The sequence below is a fragment of the Rattus norvegicus genome, chromosome 15 (genome assembly GCF_036323735.1).
Source record: "Rattus norvegicus strain BN/NHsdMcwi chromosome 15, GRCr8, whole genome shotgun sequence".
NCBI lineage: Eukaryota > Metazoa > Chordata > Mammalia > Rodentia > Muridae > Rattus > Rattus norvegicus.
In genome coordinates this window covers 43,129,030-43,148,282 of record NC_086033.1, presented here as the reverse complement: position 1 = coordinate 43,148,282, position 19,253 = coordinate 43,129,030, and the positions used below count along the sequence as shown (strand labels likewise).

At 42.3% G+C, this 19,253-nt stretch overlaps 1 protein-coding gene across 2 annotated transcripts in view; it reads right to left on the bottom strand.

Moving 5' to 3' along the window:
* Kif13b (kinesin family member 13B) overlaps positions 1 to 19,253 on the bottom strand; it is a 157,661-nt gene that overhangs the window by 93,437 nt on the left and 44,971 nt on the right. For both annotated transcript variants that reach the window (NM_001412036.1, NM_001412035.1), the window contains exons 3-5: positions 7,744 to 7,756; positions 1,958 to 2,018; positions 1,321 to 1,413 (exon numbers count right to left, since the gene is read on the bottom strand). In NM_001412036.1, the coding sequence (NP_001398965.1) occupies positions 1,321 to 1,413; positions 1,958 to 2,018; positions 7,744 to 7,756 (167 nt within the window). The remainder of the gene's footprint in view (positions 1 to 1,320; positions 1,414 to 1,957; positions 2,019 to 7,743; positions 7,757 to 19,253) is intronic.

Below are 19,253 nucleotides of genomic sequence, written 5' to 3'. Positions count from 1 at the left end.
CTTAGGAAGGAAGGAAGGAAGGAAGGAAGGAAGGAAGGAAGGAAGGAAGGAAGGAAGGGAGGGAGGGAGGGAGGGAGGGAGGGAGGGAGGGAGGGAGGGAGGAAAGAAAGAAAGAAAGAAAGAAAGAAAGAAAGAAAGAAAGAAAGGAAGGAAGGAAGGAAGGAAGGGGGAGAAAAAAGGAAAGGAAGGAAAGGGAGGGAAGAAGGGAGAGAGGGAGGGAAGAAAGGGAAAGGAAGGAAGGATCAGAAAACATGAACAAATGAAAAGGGGAAAGATTAAACTACCACTATTCTACTACATAATGCTAACACATGGCACTTAGGTATGCTCTGCCCCTCCAAGTATCAAATGGTTTTGTGATATTTGTGTCTCAAACTTTCAACCTCACAGGTTGCTTCTGTGTCACCTGTCATAATACCTAAAACTTCTATTTCCAACTTTCCAAAGCCCCTCCTAAAGTGACCATAGGGTAAATATCATGCCAATCCTGTGGGAGGGTCTCAAGTTTCAACATTTGACAATGAAGAAATGATGCCATCTGGTAAAGACAAGGAAAAGAGGAGTTGAGTTGGCAATGCCTGGCTCAGAATTTATGTTCTCTGGACACAACACATGATGCCCAACCCCATCATAAACACTGTTCTATGAACAACAGTGTTCGGTTGGACAGATCACTTGTACCATTATGAAAGCAACTAGTTTTACTTTAAATTGACTTTATTTCTTTAATTACAAAGTATAAACACCTAAAGTCCTTACCAGTTACAACTAGTATGATACTAACAAATGTGTTCTTTTAAATATATTTTTCTGTGAGTTTTTATTTAATGTGTGTGGGTATTCTGCACCATTTGCATGCCTAGTGCCTGCAGAGGCCAGAGGAGTAGTTCAGGTCTCCTGGACTGGAGTTACAGGTAGTTGTGAGCTGCTGTGTAGGTGCTGGGAGCTTAACACAGGTCCTCTAGAAGAACAGCAAGTGTTCTTAATCATTGAACTATCTCTCCAGCCCCATAACTGGTTTCTATTTGGATTTCTGACAGATTATAAAGGAGGAAGAGAAGGAGGAAGAGGAAAAAGGAGGAAGAGAAGGAAGAAGAGGAGAAAGGAGGAAGAGGAAGAGAAACTTCACATGCAAAAAAAATAAAGATAAACAACTTAAATCCTAATTTCCATGCACAGTCTTTGAAAGTATGCCTACTGTTATGACCTGTGAGAGAAACTAACATAGGAAAGTGAGCAGTGTGGCCTAGCAAACATGGCTTCATCTTCACCTTCATGGATGGATGCCCGAATGTGTGAGTACATGTTAGTTCACATTACCTGTCTGCCCATAGGCAAAGATACAGGCATTGTAGCCATCAAATGCATTCTGAAGAATGTTCTCCCCAAGGCACTTGAAAACATCATCTTGACCTAAGGGACAGGAAAATGATTATTTATGGGCAAAAAAACACATGAACAAATAAGAAATCAAACAAAAATCACAAAAAACAAACGAACCAAAAAAAATTAAAAAATTTAAAAAACCCCACAATCAGCTTATGTATCCCCAAGTGCTTCCAACACAGAGTATTTCTAGTTAGAGTAAGAAGAAGAGTCAATAAATGCTCTTCTGTAAACATGTCTGATCAAGGACACCCATCAGGCCATGCAATGCAGAGATCAAGTTGCTTACTTTACAGTTTACACTTAAGATTCAACAATCTGCTCTATTTATTGTACGTGTCATGTGCATGTGGGTTGTCACATGTATGGAGGTCAGAAGACAACCTCAGGAGTTGGTTCTCATCATTCCCTACGTGGATCCTGGAGATTAAACTCAGACCATCAGGCCTGGTGCAAGCACCCTTATTATTTGAACCATCTCACTAGCCCCAAACATCTAAAATTTAAATTTAGGATCCAGATGTGCCTGAAACTACATACCATACTTGCATAGGAAACTGTGCTCAATTACCTGCATACTTCTCTCGGACAGACTCATCCATGGACCAGAAACAATGATCATAGGCAAATATCTGTTACAGAGAAAACAAAAGACAGTGCATGAAGAACAAACCTTAATGTCACACAGTGTCATTACAATAATGCATAGTGTTGCTAGTCAACATACTAGACAGGCCTGGTAGCACCTGAGAGACTGAAGCCGGAAGATAGTCAAGTTTCAGGCCAGCCTAGGCTACACAGTGATTATGTTTCAGATGCCCACTCCTCAGATAAATCACTAATACCAATGCCAGAGAGTAGGAGTTAGTGAGGCATATAGTCCCATATTGACAATTGTGTGATACAGTTAAAGTCATGAAAAGTCACCTACAATGGTAAGCAAAAAGGAAGCTTAGGAGATGATATGCACAATACCATCTATGCAGTTATAGGTGTACTGGCTGATTGTGTCAACTTGACACAAACTAGAGTCATTAGAAAGAAAGGGCTGTAAGGCATTTTCTCAATTAGTGATCAACGGGGGAGGGCTCAGTCCTTTGTAGGCTAAGACAAGTTGGTACCAGAAGTAAGGTGTTGCTATGACACACCTGACCGTGTTTTGGGAGGATTGTGGAAGAACTTTGAAACTTTGAACTAGAAGAACCATTGAGTGTTAAGAGTTTAGTGGAATATTCTTTAGGAGTTTGAAAGAAAAGAATATTGAGAACAGTACAAGAGATGGAGGCCTGGCTTGTAAGGTTTCAGAGGGAAGTTTAAAGGCTCTATCAGGGCTGTGTGCTATTTTGTTCCACCCTCCCACTCCCGGGAGCTGAGGCCCAGGCAAGCACTCTACCAATGAGCTAAATCCCCAACTCCCTGTTTGCTAATTTGAATTAGATTCTGTTGTTCTGGTCAGCTGCAGCTGAAGAGCTAAAGAGTCAGTCACAATTTACAAGGACCAGCACCGTGGAAGTGAAACCTTTGTGTTACTGGGAGCTAAGAAGTTCGCAGTGATTGAGACCAGCATCATCGAGATAAAAACTTCTGAGAAGTGTTTCCTGAGAACACAGAGAAACTGTGTTCCAGAACTGGTTGAAGTTTATCTTGTGCTGGCAACAGAACTTAGTAATGTAATAGTCACCCAGATGGTACTGGTCTTGAAGGCAAGAAGGGGTCACTGAGAGCAGCTGAGAAGCCAGGAGAGGCCATTAGCGAAAGTCCAGCCTCAGTAGTAGTTGAAGGCCCAGGAATGAAGGGATCATGCGGAGAAGTTGAGACTTGGTACCATGAAGAAAGCCTATTGGCTAAAGTGCAGCCCAGTTGCAGAAAGACCCTAACAATTTTGGAGATGTCAGTACTATGGGATAACCACTAAGGACAGCAGCAGTAGAGTGGTGCAAGCTAGAAGAAAAGCTGTGTGTGCTGCTAACGACAGAACAGAGAAAGTGACCCAAGCCTCTTGAAGGAGACAAGAAGATCGTGAATGGATCCCAGTCATTAAATTTTGTGTTGTTTACACTGTGAAACTTGGTTTTGTTTTGGTTTGATTATGACTGTAAAGTAAGGAAGTATTTAATTTTAATTTGTGAAGAAAATATTTAATTTTGATTTTTATAGGAGCTCACAGCTAAAAGACTTTGAACTTTAAAAAAAAAGATTTTAAATTTTTAGAGAGATTAAATATTTTTTCTAAAGTTTTGCTTCATTTTGTTTTTCCAGATAGGGTTTTCTCTGTGTATAACTTTATCTGTCCTGGAACTCACTCTGTAGACCAAGCTGTCCTCTGCCTCCCAAGTGCTGGGATTAAAGGCATGTATTACACTGCCCACCAAAAAAAAAAAAAAAAAAAAAACTGAAATTTTAATGTGTTTAAATTTGTAAATATTGTGGAACTTTCTAAGTTATTTATGGTTTTAATGTGAGATCTTGGGGATGAATAAGAAAGGAAAGGTTGTGGCTTAATAGTGATGTTTTTGTGTGTCAAAATGATAAGGAGTCAGTTGTACTGGCTGGTTTTGTATCAACTTGACACAAGCTAGAGTCATCAAAGAGGAGCCTCAGTTAAGGGAATGCCTCCATAAGATCCAGCTGTAAGGCATTTTCTCAATTAGTGATCAAGGGGGAAGGACCCATGGTGGGTGGGAACAACCCTGGGCTGTAGTCCTGGGTTCTCTAAGAAAGCAAGCTGGACAAGCCAGGAGAAGCGATACAGTTAAGCAGCACCTTCCATGGTCTCTGCCATCAGTCCAGCCTCAGGTTCCTGCCCTGCCTGAGTTCCTGCCATGACTTCCTTTGTTGATGAGCAGCAATGTGGAAGTGTGAATTAAATAAATCCTTTCCTTCCCAACTTGCTTTTTGGTCATGATGTTTTGTTGCACCAATAGAAGCCCTAACTAAAACATTAGCACAACTTAAATCAAAGAAAGAAAACTTCAGAGAAACAGGGACTCTTGTTTACAGAAATGCCACCACCACTGAGCACAAAGCTGAAGACTAATAAATAGTTCTTACTTACCAAAACACTAAGTAGCTCCCTTTAGGTTTTAGCAATTTCATAAACTACTATAAGTATCTTCTAGCCCAAAAATTCATGAAGTCAGATGATAATCACACTATGCTCATGCATGCTCCACTGACAGATCCAAATTAATGAGTATTTTATACAAATAACAGTCAAATATGTCCTTCATGTAGCTAGTATCTTATTATAGCCTTAGAGCCTGCTCCTTCTGTCAAAAATGGTGCAGTGGACACTGGCTTCAAGAGGTTATTTTTGTTTCTCTTGCTAATAATATGCTTTGCTTCCTTACAAAACAATTTGTTGAATAGTTAGGAATGGGCTTAAGTGTAGTTTAGCACTTGTTATCTAACGTGTATAAGGTACCAGGTTTGATCTTCAACAATCAATCAGTTTAACTGCACTAACCTGTTGATATGAAAGCTGGAAGTTAGGTTTGGTGTGAAGCAGGCCTTTCATCTGAATGGTTTTCATGTTTGAGGGGCTTTCCATTATAAGCAGCAAATACCATACCATACCATACCATACCATACCATACCATACCATACCATACCATACCATACCATACTATACCATACCATACTATACCATACTATACCATACCATACCATACCATACTATACCATACTATACTATACCATACATCTTGAGTTTAAGCTTTTTTGGGTTTTGTTTTGTTTTGAGGCAATGCTGGCCTCAAACTCCCAGATATCCACCTGTTTCTGCCTATTGATTGCTGTGAGTAAAGGTGTGCAGCAGCACATGCCCAGCACCATTCTTTTTTTTTTTTTAATTATAAATTACTAGGTGAACATACAAAGCAATGGGCTTCCTTCTGGCATCTGTGTCATTTCACACATATGCTACTATAATTTCTCTCCTCTCCCACTGACCTCCCTTGTTCCTTTCTTTCTAAATATTAGTTTTTTGAATCACAAAGGTTTTCAATGAACAGAGAAGAAATAGTCACATTAACAAATTCCACAGAAAAATATAAATAGAAATAGGGGTGGTGAAATGGTTTAGAGGGTAAAGGTGCTTGTCACCAAGCCTGATGACCTGAGTTTGATTCCCCAGGATTCAACAGGTGAAAGAAAAGAACTGGTTCCCAAAAGTTGTCCTATGATTGATATGTGCTTGACACAGCATACACATGACAGGGTAAGCATGTGGGAGTGCACACACACGTTGCCCACATAGAATAAATTAATACACTTTATAACAAACAAACAAACAAACAAATAAATAAATAAATAAAGGTCTCCCACTTGCCAACTATACCCCTCCCCCAGAGGAAGCAATCTGTTAAGGATGTAGGCTTCCCCTTCCAGGGTTTTTGTCTACAAAGCATTTTCTCTAAGCAGTGAGAACAATTCACAGACTAATAAAACATGACAAGTTTGTAAAATTGTGAAGTGGTTTCCTAACATCTTTACTGGTCTCTATCTTCTTCTGCTCTAATAAAAAGCAAAATTAACCCAATACCCTTTCATAGCAAAAAAAAAGTCCACAAACATATGGAGACCAGTGTCACCCCCAAGTACCATTTAAAAGGTCACTGGGGATCCCAAAGGCAAGTGTACACATATTTCAGCAACAGTAACAACAGAGTTACAGACAGCTCAACCACAGGCTGTAAAACAAAAGCAAGCCCAAGAATGTGGACAAACGGAACTTCCTGGAAGTTCTGAGTAACTTCAGAGAACTGTCCAGTTAAAAGCAGAATTCCTGGGGTTGGGGATTTAGCTCAGTGGTAGAGCGCTTGCCTAGCAAACGCAAGGCCCTGGGTTCGGTCCCCAGCTCCGAAAAAAAGAAAAAGAAAAGGAAAAAAAAAAAGAAAAGCAGAATTCCTGCTGACAGAATATGACCCAGAGGGGCTCAGCAGTTAGGAGCATTTGCTGCTCTTTCAGAAGACAGGGTTCCCAGCACCTACAGTGTGGCTTACAACCACCTGTAACTCCAGCCCCAGGGGATTCTACATCTTCTTCTCAACCCCATGAGCTGAGGCATGCACATGGTGCACATACATCCAGAAAGGCAAAACACTCAAGACATATAAAATAAACAAATAATTCTTTAAAAAGAACATTAAGACACTCAGAAGACAAGCCAAAACTCCCACACAAAAGTTAGTTCAGTGAGTAAAGGGGTCTGTTATCAAGCCTGAGTTCCAACCCTGGTGTCCAAGTGGTGTAAGAAAAGAACAAATGTCTGAAAGTTTTTGACTCACCTATGCACATGTACAGTATGATATGCAACACACACCAAAAAATTTTAATTAAAAAATGTAATTAAGGCTGGAGAGATGAGGGGTTGGGGATTTAGCTCAGTGGTAGAGCGCTTGCCTAGCAAGCGCAAGGTCCTGGGGTTTGGTCCCCAGCTCCGGGGATGGGGTTGGGGGAAGACTGGAGAGATGGCTCAGCAGTTAAGAGCACTGACTGAGCTTCCAGAGGACCTGAGTTCAAATCCCAGTAACTACATGATGGCTCACAACCATCTGTTATGGGTTCCTATGCCTTCTTCTGGTGTGTCTGAAAACAGCAACAGTGTACTTATATACATGAGAGGAGAGGAGAGGAGAGGAGAGGAGAGGAGAGGAGAGGAGAGGAGAGGAGAGGGGAGGGGAGGGGAGGGGAGGGGAGGGGAGGGGAGGAGAGGAGAAGGGAGGGGAGGGGAGGGGAGGGGAGGAAGAAAGGACGGACGAACTCAGCCTCATATATTTCATTATAGTAACAGAATAATAAAGACTTCAGTCTTTTTAAAAAGTGTAATTAAAAAAATCTTTTAAAAGTAGTCTCAGAAAGTGACTCCAATGTAAGTTGCAAGCAGAGCCCCTAGAGGAAGCTGGAACTCATCATCTGGGCTCCATCAGGACCCCATGGGTCTGGCAAAGCATCCCCAGTCGCCTAGGAGCAAGATGATTTGGACTGGTGCAGAGTGACCAGTCTGGAACAATCAGTTTCATGCTAATCTACAGCACACAAGGAACCTATGTTGGGCTGCTAAGAGACTGGACAGAGCGGCCAGATGCATTGTGCCAATAAGCAGCTCTGGAGTTGTGAGACAGATGACAGCTTATATTGCTTTTATTTTTTTTTTCTTTTTTTCGGAGCTGGGGACCGAACCCAGGGCCTTCCGCTTGCTAGGCAAGCACTCTACCACTGAGCTAAATCCCCAACCCCTTATATTGCTTTTATAAACCAGCAGGAAGAAGGAATTTTCCATTTTGATAAGAAAATGACCAGTACTTCTGGGATATGCACAGGAATCTCTACAAGCATCACATGAAGAACTCTTACCTTTGGCTGGCCCCTGAGTTCCAGACATGTTGCCATGCACATAGGGAAAAAAAGAAAAAGGAACAAGGATTAGCAAAAAGAAGTATAGTTTACAAAACTCTTTTTGAACAGCAAAAGATAATGAATACAAATTTTGCAATAAGAAAACAAATACCAGCAGGCCCGCATACCTATAACCCATACTCAGTACTGGAGGAAGGATTGATTAGGAGTTTAAGGTCAGTCTGAGCTACACAGCAAGTTCAGGATCAGTCTAGGCTACATAAGATTCTGTCTCAAAGGGGGAGGGATCGAGAAGAGGAGGTAGGACGGGAAGGAAAAAGAAAAGGGGATGAAAAAGGAAAAGAGAAAACATTACTTCTGAAACCAAATAGTAAATGAAAGGTAAATTAATATCAATGGGACTGGAGAGATGGCTCAGCAGTTAAGAGCACTGACTACTCTTCCAGAAGTGCTGAATTCAAACCCCAGCAACCACATGGTGGCTCACAACCATCTGCAATGGGATCTGATGCCCTCTTCTGGTGTGTCAGAAGCTACGGTGTACTCATCATATATACTAATGAAAAAAATCTTTTAAAATTAAAAAAAATTAAAATTTTTTAAAAAATTAAGCCAACGCCCGAAGGGAGGGAACAGGTTAACCTGATTAACCTGTGACTCTCTAACAGGAAGAAGGACCTGAGTTCTGAGAGAACTTAGGGACCAGACTTAAAATTCTAATGGCTCTCTTTGCCTCTGCATCTTTGCTCATCCTTGTATGCACCTGTGGTAGTTTAAATATGCTTGGCCCATGGGAAGTGGCACTAATAGAAGGTATGGACTTCTTGGAAGAAGTGTGTCATGGTGTAGGCACACTTTAAGGTCTCCTAATGCTCAAGCCCTGCCCACTGTGGATGAGAGTCTCTTTCTGCCTGCCTTTGGATCAAGATGTAGATAGAACTTAAGCTCCTTCTCCAGCACTGTCTGCCTGCATGCTGCCAAGCTTCTCACCACGATGATAATGGACCGAACCTCTGAGACTAAGCCGGCCTTCATAAGAGACTTGTTTGCCTTCATAAGAGTTGCCTTGGTCATGGTCTCTCTCTCTCTCTTTAAAGATTTATTTATCACTTTATTCAGACACACCAGAAGAGGGCATCAGATCTCATTACAGATGGTTGTGAGTCACCATGTGGTTGCTGGGATTTGAACTCAGGACCTCTGGAAGAGCAGTCAGTGCTCTTAACCACTGAGCCATCTCTCCAGCTGGGTCATGGTGTCTCTTCACAGCAGTAAAACACTAAGACAAACGTCTCATTAATCATCCTTTTCAAACACTTGACTTCTGAGCCAAGTGCAATTGCATCTCTCTGTAATCCCAGCTGCTAGGGGAAAGAAGGTTAAAGCAAGAGGACTATAGGGCTGAAGCCAGCCTGGGCTACATAATTAAATCCTGTCTTTGTGTGAAGAGATGGTTCAGTGGTCAAGGGCACTGGCTGCTCTTCCAGAGGACTGGGATTCAGTTCTTAGTATACACGTGGCAATTCACAACTGTCTGTAACTCTGGCTCCAGACAGTCGGGCACCCTCTTTTGGCCTCCTCAGGCACTAGTATGGCATGTGGTACACAGATATACATGCAAGCAAAATAACCATACAAATAAAAAACAATTAGAATTTTTAAAATTCCTATCTCAACTATCATCCCCTCCAAGAAAAACTACCTAATTTCACATTTAGAACTTTCCTGAGGTTTTCACAGCAGCCAATTATACTCTTTACCTATCTAGATCTGTGTATCCCGTGGAACTTCTGTTCTGGATCAGGAAAAAGGATACATACATTAAAGGAACAACTGATGTATTGACAGTGAGCTCCTACTCTCTAGGTCACTTGGTACATACCCTCTTCACTTGCCCACCTACTTCAACCTTCCCTCGGTCCCTCTGTCTGAAACTGCCAGAAAAATAACTAAGGCCTGAGATCCAACAAAGAACTTCCAAAAACCCTTCACCCCAAAGCACCAACTGTTAACCTTGAACAAGGCTGCTTTCGTGTCCTCCTTCTCCACAGACATTAATACACACACATATTTCTTTTTTTCCTGGACCAACTGAAAGCAGGCAAGTGCAGAATTCCACATAACAGCCATGCTCACTTATGTTCACACAGCAAACTCAAAACCAATTTAAGGATAAAAGAAAGAATGCTCTCCTATTTTTGTCTGTTTTAAGATGAGTCCTCACTATCTATTCCCATGCTAGCCTAGATCTCCAATGTGAGCACTCCTGATGTAGAGCCAAAGTGCTGCCATTAAAGTAGGAGTCCTTCCTGGCTTGGAGTCTTTCAGGTATTGAGTGAAACAAGAATAGTGATCTGGTCCTCCTCAGAGAACCCAAGCATCCAGCCTCAGCTTGAGTGGATACTACATAGAAATATCCCCAATGGTTGTCCACATGCTTTCTTGTCCCTTTGTCTCATAAAATTTTCTTCTATAAGAAATCTGATATTTATTTGTACCAAATGACTTGAGAAGAAGACAGTAAATGTCTTTTTTTTTAAAGATTTATTTATTTATTTCATGTGCGTGTAGACTGTTGCTATCTTCAGACACACACCAGAAGAGGGCATCAGATCCCATTACAGATGGTTGTGAGCCACCATATGCTTGCTGGAAATTGAACTCAGGACCTCTGGAAGAACAGTCAGTGCTCTTAACTGCTAAGCCATCTCTCCAACCCAATAAATTTCTTAGAGGTGGTGACAATCTGGTAAATTAGGAGCAACATATCCAACAGGGCTAAGATATGAAAGAAAATCTGTTTTTCTGAACTAACAAGATATGGGCAAACCTCCTGACAAGAAGCCCTAAGCCAGTAAGATGGCTCAGAGGGTAAAGGCACTTGGCTGATGACTTGAGTTTGATCCCTAGGATCCACATAGTAAAAGAAGACCAATTGCCACAAAATGTTCTCTAACACCCATACATGTGCCATGACATATATGTGCCCTCACAAGCACACAATAAATAAATGACCATTTTAAAGCCATCCAATCTGTAAAACAGGTCACTGACAAATGCAACCACTGTTACAGGCATTTGTAAGCAAAGCAGATTTTCAACTGAATACAGAGTGGTTAAAAACTGCAGCCATGGGGTTGGGGATTTAGCTCAGTGGTAGAGGCCCTGGGTTCGGTCCCCAGCTCCGATAAAAAAGAAATGAAAAAAAAAAAAAAAAAAAAACTGCAGCCATGCATATGAGGTATCTGCAGGCCAAAAGCACTGGACATGGCTTCTACGATGCTCATGGTAACTTCACCTGGTGTGCTAGATCATCTTACAGATGAGAAGTTGAAGAATCAGAAAAGTTGAAGAACCATCTAACACAGTTGGGACTTATGATTCCAAAACCCTCAGTCTTCCTTCCATGCTGGTCAAAATGGTCCAATCCCTCCATTCTAAGTATTACCTGGTTGGGTCTTTGACAATCGGCATAAGCTACAGTTATCAGGAAAGAGGACCCTCTACTGAGAAATGCCTCTACCAGATGGCCTATAGACAGATCTGTGGAGTAATTTTCTAGACTAACAATGGATGTGAGAGGGCCAAGCCCACTGTGTGCAGTGCACCAGGGCAGGTGGTTCTGCTGTATAGGGAAGCAGGCCGAGCATGCCATGAGAAGCAAGTAAGTATGTAAGCAGCACGCCCCCATGGTCTCTGCTTCAGTTCCTGCCTCCAGGTTCTTGCCTTGAGTTCCTACCCTGGCCTCCTTCAGAGATGGACAACAACTGTAAACTGTCAAATAAAATAAACTCTTTTCTCTACAATTTGTTTTTGGTCATGGTCTTTATCACAGTAAAAGAAAGCTATCTAAGACAAGCTATCATAAGGCTCCCAGGTGGGACTTAAGCTAGTACTATGGTATTTAATATGTATATGAAAAATCCTATCTTTTCTAAGAACAATAAGACATACATCTAGTATATTTCAAGTTTAAGTAAAATATTTTTTAAAAAACTTTTAAAATCAGCTCTTCCTAAAATGAATATCAATAAATATCAAACAATATTTTGACTCACTACAGAAGAATCCATGAACTCACCTGAATTCAAAGCAACCCAATAAAAACAGAAACCATTAAGTCAATTACAAGACTATTATTTCCAGGGCTGGAGAGATGGCTCAATGGTTAAGAGCACTGGCTGCTCTTCCAAAGGTCATGAGTTCAATTCCCAGCAACCACATGGTGGCTCACAACCATCTCCAATGGGATCCGATGCCCTCATCTAGTGTGTCAAGGACAGCAGCGTACTCATATACATGAAATAAATAAATAAATCTTTTTAAAAAAAACTATATTTCCAGCTTGGGAGTCTGGGAGCTACAACAAGCAAAGCTCAGATAACCTACATGGTCACAAGACACTCCCATACATAATTACAGCCCCATACAAAAATAAGCAGATTAATTAATTAGTTAGTTAAACAAGATCTTGTCAACAAAGAGCTGAAATTCCATGTAGCACCACTCACTGGTCTCAGTATCCCTTACCCAGAATCCTCAGTGAGCCCCACTACAGATACTCTTGAAGCAAAGAAAAGTTCCTGGTCCACCCAGAGTGCTGGCACAAAGCATGTCCACCACAGCCTTTATTTCCTAGCTCTGCTGAATTAATGTTCTCATTGCTTAACTCCATTTTAAAGTACTTTCAAACTACAAAAATAGTGCAAAGAATTCCTGCACGGGCTTGCTCAAGCTTCCCCACACGCTAATGACTTACAGAACCCCAGTTACAGTGATCAAAGTCAGGACAGACCTATCAACACACAACCTATTATATCCAAACCCAGTTATATCCAAATTTTGCCAACTACTGTCACTGGTGTACTTTTCCTTGTCCACAGTCCTGGGCTGTCTGAAGTCATCATGTCTCCCCCAACCCAGGCCAATTTGGCTATCATGGACACTAGAAACACTGGCCACTTTGCCTGCAGATCATCCCTCAGACTAGATACCTAATGCTTCCTCATGACTTAAAGTCAGCCTGAGTGCTTGGCAAGTATCAACACAAATAACAGATGGGCCAGTGCATGTATCCTACCAGGAGACTGGAGACGTTCAGGGATCATTGTATTGTGCATGGCTGGCTAGAGTGTGACACTCTCCACACTCAAAGCTTTGTCCTTGATGTTGTCTAACAGGCTGGCTCTGAGACCATGCAGACCCTCTATCTCGTCACACTCACAACCATGAACTTTAGCAGCCAAATTCTTGCCTGCATTGACTAATGTCTTCCAAGCAGGACAGCACTGTAAATGACAATGCTAATGATCCAGGAGGATCAACATGGAAGGAGCTGCTGTTTTGGAAAAGATCAGTTTGGAAACAATACATGATGTGGCTCCTGTCCAGCATGTGCAAGGCCCTGGGTTCCACCACGAGTATTGCCAACCCCCTGACATGCAATAATTCAGTACTTCAGGAAAAAATCTGGTATCTATGATAAACTATTATCTTACTCTTTTTTATTGATCTTGTTTAGGGACCTATATTCACTTCTCACTCAAAACACAAATCATACCATGAAAATAAATCAAATTACATTTCTCATCACTAGACTGGTTAAGAAGACATTCCATGATAATTTTATACACATTGATAATCTCTGAGAATGTTTCAATAATTCCTCTGACGATGAAAAAAATAAGATTGATGTAGGAACTAAACAACATTCACACAATATTACATATACTTAAGGCACAAACATGTCAGAATGAGTTATAAACCAACCAATTACCACTGTCAACCAATAAAATCCAAGCACCATCATCTCTTCTGTCCTCCACTATGTGTTTGTGTCAGAGAGAGAGAGAGAGAAGAAGGAGGAAGAGGAGGAGGAGGAGGAAGAGGAGGAGGAGGAAGAGGAGGAAGAGGAGGAGGAGGAGGAGGAAGAGGAGGAAGAGGAGGAAGAAGAGGAGGAAGAGGAGGAGGAGGAGGAAGAGGAGGAGGAGGAGGAAGAAGAAGAGGAGGAGGAAGAAGAGGAGGAGGAAGAGGAGGAGGAGGAGGAGGAAGAGGAGGAAGAGGAGGGAGGGAGGGACAGAGGTGCCTCACTATATATTCCTTGATCGGCCTGGACTCATTGGAACTCAGAGAAATTCTCCTGCCTTTGCCTCTGCCTCTGCCTCTGCCTCTCTGCCTCTGCCTCTCTGCCTCTCTGCCTCTCTGCCTCTCTGCCTCTGCCTCTACTTCCTGATGGCTGAGATTAAAGGCTGTGCCACCATACTGTCAACAATCATCTCTTTCAATTCTAAAGCTTTAAGGTACTAATTGATCACCATTAAAAATATGCAGAATCTGACTTAACAAGATCTCACCCTGACACACTCTAAAAAGTATACACATCACAAAGAGCTTGAGACTGGGATGTAACTCACCCCAAAGAATACTTGTCTAGCATACATGACACCCTGGGTTCCATGCTAACATAACCCTGCGTAAGCCAGCCATGATAACACATGCCTAAAATCCCAATAATCAGGAGGTGGACCAAGGTCATCCTTGGCTACACAGCCAATTAGAGGTCAGTCCCCTATGAAAGCCTGTTTGAAGAAACAAAGAAAACAAAGAGCTGGTTTGAATCCAGCCACCATAGCAATGATGCTATTTCCTCTTTGGGACTCAACTGGCAGTACCAGCAACCAAACTGCAATCTATAATGACTGAGTTTGCTCCTGACACTCCTCCCCCAACCTCCTTTCTACACACAGAATAAAACCGACAGGACTAAATCCCTGTACTGAATGAACTCAAGGATGTTTCTCAACCATCACAGGCAGGTCTCATTAAGACGTCCTTGTATCATTCAAAGTCCAGTCTACTTTTCTCTCAACATCTGGAATATTACACTGAGCATCATTGAGAAAGCATGCTTAGAGAATGAGACAAAAGAGGCCTTAGTATTCAAAAACACCACCAGCAAAACAACCAAACTACTGGAACTCCACAGGATCTACTGGGTAACACTGTAAGAAGTGGGACCTTCTATTTAATATACAACCAATGCTGTACCAATCAGCCTGGTCCCAGCAATAGACTATCTAAGGAAAGGAGAAAAGCTGGTTAGGATAATGCATAGGAATGAATAAATGTTTCACTGGGTTACTTGTTCAGTTCTGAACAACTCCTCAGTGTGTGTGTGTGTGTGTGTGTGTGTGTGTGTGTGTGTGTGTGTGTATGATGCTGGGAAGTGAACTCAAGGCCTTATACATGAATCTTAGGCAAGTATTCTACCACTGAGCTATATCTCCAGTCCCGCACAACTTATTTACAACAAAATGAAAAGAAATGAGTCCATAAGACCCACTTTAATTCCCTATCAGTGATACCTGCAAAGCACCAGAGGTTTACGACCTCTGAAAATCTCCTTCTGAGAGCATCAGGAGTAGGATCACTACTACCCCTCCCTCAACCCCACACCCCATTAGGGGCCTTCATGTCCCAGTACAAGTAGCCCTGTGCCCCACCACCACCACAGGAGGTCACATAGCCCAGCAGCCAGATTAAACTTCCTCCCCCTAATAAGATCATGTCCATTAGCACCTGGAATTCCTCCTTGTGCAAACGGGGCATCCCCAACACCCTGGCCCTGCCTGGCCAATGATGAACATTCACCCAGAAAGTTCCTACCCACACCCCCTCAAAGGTTTAAGTAGCCTCTCTTCCCCACCCCATCCCACCCCACCCCCCAACCCCACCCCAATTAAAGGATCTACCTCACGGAAGCCGTTTCCTGAGAGTCTGTTCTGGTTGTGTTCACAGTCGCTTTCTGATTCCCAAAGTCTATCACACTGCTAGGGCAGGTGGAGAAGCGGAGCCTGAACAGCACAGGCTACCTCAAGCACTTCCATAGTCCACATTCCCACACCCATACAAGGCCATGCTACCACTTGTTGTTGCCCTCTGACCCCTCTGCTTCCTTAAGCCCTCCTGCATAGAAGAAAATTAGAAACAAACCATCTCCCTCAGGGAGCCATCCACAAGAACCTCCACCACAGTAAGCCCTTCTCAACACCAATGGTCCCAACTACCTCCACTGTCCCCTGGCCATCCATCCTCTTGACAGCAGCTCTGGCTGTGTCATTTCAAGCAACCTGTGACCTCTAGAGAATGAGGTTCATTTTTAATCAGAGACCAATACAAGCTTTTGCTTACTCAGTAAATAACTCCTGCACTCTGTAGGCAACCTAACCCCTGCCCAACACCCAAACTACACCATTCACCCAACTTCCCTTCCCCAACACAGAGCACCACTGCTTGCTCTGGGGAGGTCAGCATGACTTTGTCAGCCTTGATCTGAGAGGCTCTTATTCAGTTGTCACTTCTCAGCTTGAATAAATTTTCTCTAGTAGTAACTATTTCCTTAAACATTCCCGATACTACTCTTTTATATATGACAATGCCTCTGCAGGACAAACCTTTTACCACCATCCCGCCTCCTCCAAGCCACCCGGAAACAGTAAGGCAAGTGAGACATGAGAGTGCAAATTCCATAGTCAAAAAAAACTAGGAAACCCTTTAAACTGAAGGACACAATATGAGGACAGAAAAAAATATATCCCATAGAATTTAAAATAAAAAAGTTAAGCGAGTCAGGGGTGAATATACCACGTATCCCAGAAAACAAAGAAGAACCCTAAAAACAAGCAAGCAACAGGACTGTTTGAATGGCGAGGCAAACCTCCCCTGGCTCCAACTGCCTTTTAAAAACTCAGGCCTTGGGGTTGGGGATTTAGCTCAGTGGTAGGGCGCTTGCGTAGCAAGTGCAAGGCCCTGGGTTCAGTCCCCAGCTCTGAAAAAAGGAGAAAGAAAGAAAGAAAGAAAGAAAGAAAGAAAGAAAGAAAGAAAGAAAGAAAGAAAGAAAGAGAGAGAGAGGGGGGGGGGGAGGGAGGGAGGGAGGGAGAGAGAGAGAGAGAGAGAGAGAGAGAGAAAGAAAGAAAGAAAGAAAGAAAGAAAGAAAGAAAGAAAGAAAGAAAGAAAGAAAGAAAGAAAGAAAGAAAGAAAATAAACCTCAGGCCTTTTGAGATGCAGAGGTGTTTATCAAAAGATCTCTAAATCCCAAAACCTTCTTCTACTACAATCTTGTACCTCCACAAACCACACTGGCCCAGAGCAGATAACAGCCTAGACCATGACTAGGGGACAGTTAGATGTGCTTTGTAATGTGTAAGACTTTGATAAGGGAACCTTGATCTATAAACTCCATGATTTCAAACTGTCATACATTCAAGAATCATGAATTAACTCAACTGATCACTAACAAACCACCTGGCTTTTCTCCTGTCACACACACACACCAGCCGAAGGAATATAAACTCACTAATGCCTGTGGCTGGACGGATAGCTCAAGAGCACTGCTCAACCATGAAGACAGGAATTCAGAACCCAGTACCCACATCAGATGGGTCACAAAATGTAGTAACTCCAGTTCCAAGGGATGTGAAGGGCCTCCTCTGGCCTTCGCAGACACCTATGTCCATATAAATTCACAAAAACATACATAAAATAAAATACTGTTTTAAATAGCAGGTCTGCCTTCACTCTAAGGCGGCTTAAATTCATCCAGAGAACACTGAACTACCTTCAGTTCCTTCGTATAGAGCATATAATGAGTGATGCACGCTTACCTGAGTAACACAGACTCAAATGGCAAACGTTTATGTACAGAGATTATGAGAACTTTTGGACTAGTAGAGGAAATGTGTGAGTTGCACTTCTCTGCGTTCTCTGATGTCCAAAGTCTGAGTCTCCATTTTTCCCCTTAGTAGACACTGTAACTGAACTCACCAGTGGGAAAAATGTTACCAACTGACGCTACCTCTCCCACCCTCCCAGTTCATCCTGCGCCTCAATCTCCAACATACCCCACAATGCACTGCACCCACCCTCAGAGTGCTAACCCCAAGTGGAAAATTAGAAGGCTTCACATTGGGAAATCAGGGTTTCAAATTTCTCTTGACACTGAGAAAATCTATCCAATTTCCCCCACAGCAGCCACAGCTACTGCATTCACCAGGTCCTGCCTCAGAAAATAGATTTCCTTTTGCTCAGATAGGAAAGAAGCAGAAGCAACTCACTTGTTTATACCCATAAAGAAGATGACCCAACAGCTCCCACCTCCCCAGTAAATACTCTGATACTCTTATCAACTTGGTTAGGAATGTAGCTCAGCTGGTAAGAGTGCCTGCCTGGTATGCATCAAGCTCTGTGTTCAATCCTGAACAGCACATAAATCCAGCAGTTGGAAGAGGAAGGCCAGCAGGGTCAGCTGCATAGCAAGTTTGAGGCCAAACTGGGATTTGTTTAAAAAAAAAATTCTAAATAAATAAATAAATAAATCACCCACACTAAACAAGGAACCTCCAACACAAATGTATGTCACTCACAGAGGTAATGTCATCAAAGTTAGTTTGGTATTAACTCTAATGAACAAAATCTAGAATTCAGAATGAAGTCAGGAAACCTGGGAACCTAAAAAAAAAGCAACAGTATATGTGGGGTGTGTGCCACACATGTGTTCATACATACTGATACATGGGAGATGGCTCGTGATGCAATTCTGTCTGTAGTTATAATTGACAAGTGAATGGAGAAAAATGAAATTTCTAATCCATTACTATAATCAGTCCCCCAAATCTACTACTTAACAGGAGTCTCTTTAGTTTTCTTGGGTTCAACTAAAGATTAACTTCCAAGTGTGGCCAACTTCAAAACTCCCAGGAAAACCCACCACTCAATTCAGTGAAGGTTGCGAGGATGGTTCGTACTTCTGTACTGTCTCGTTTTCCTCCTCAGTGTCATTTATTCAGCAAATAACTCACCTCACTCACATGGATCATAGCTTCTGTTTCATTTTGTTGAAGGAAGGAAACAATACAGTTTTAGCTCTAAAACTCTCAGACTAGCATCTGTAACCTGAAGCAGATTAGGGTACAGGAATTCATCAAGAGTTCTGTCCTGGCCTGTGTCTGGCTAGAAAGACTAAAATAGGACAGAACCCAGCTGATGACATTCTCTGACACTGAACCTCTGCACCCATCTGCCCAGAATAGTCAGGCCTTGGTAAAGACACCCAGCTTCTCTTCATTTTACTCCATTTACTACTTAATATCAACAAAAGAAAACCATGTATATACCCTACTTCTAGTTAGCCTGCTTCCAGCTTCCCGGGGCCAACAGCCCCAATTCTGAATACCCTGTTATAGCACTCCCTAAAGTGATGGCCTCTATGTTCCTGTGGGTAGTCTTCACTTAGAAATCAGAGGTTGGCCAGCAAACATTTTAGATTTTAAAAAAAGAAGCTACCGGGGGTTGGGGATTTAACTCAGTGATAGAGCACTTGCCTAGTAAGCGCAAGGCCCTGGGTTTGGTCCCCAGCTCCAAAAAAAAAAAAAAAAAAAAAAGAAGCTACCAAAATCCAAATATGAATGGAAGGTATCAACAGAGCAATCCAGATAGATAACTTGGGTGGG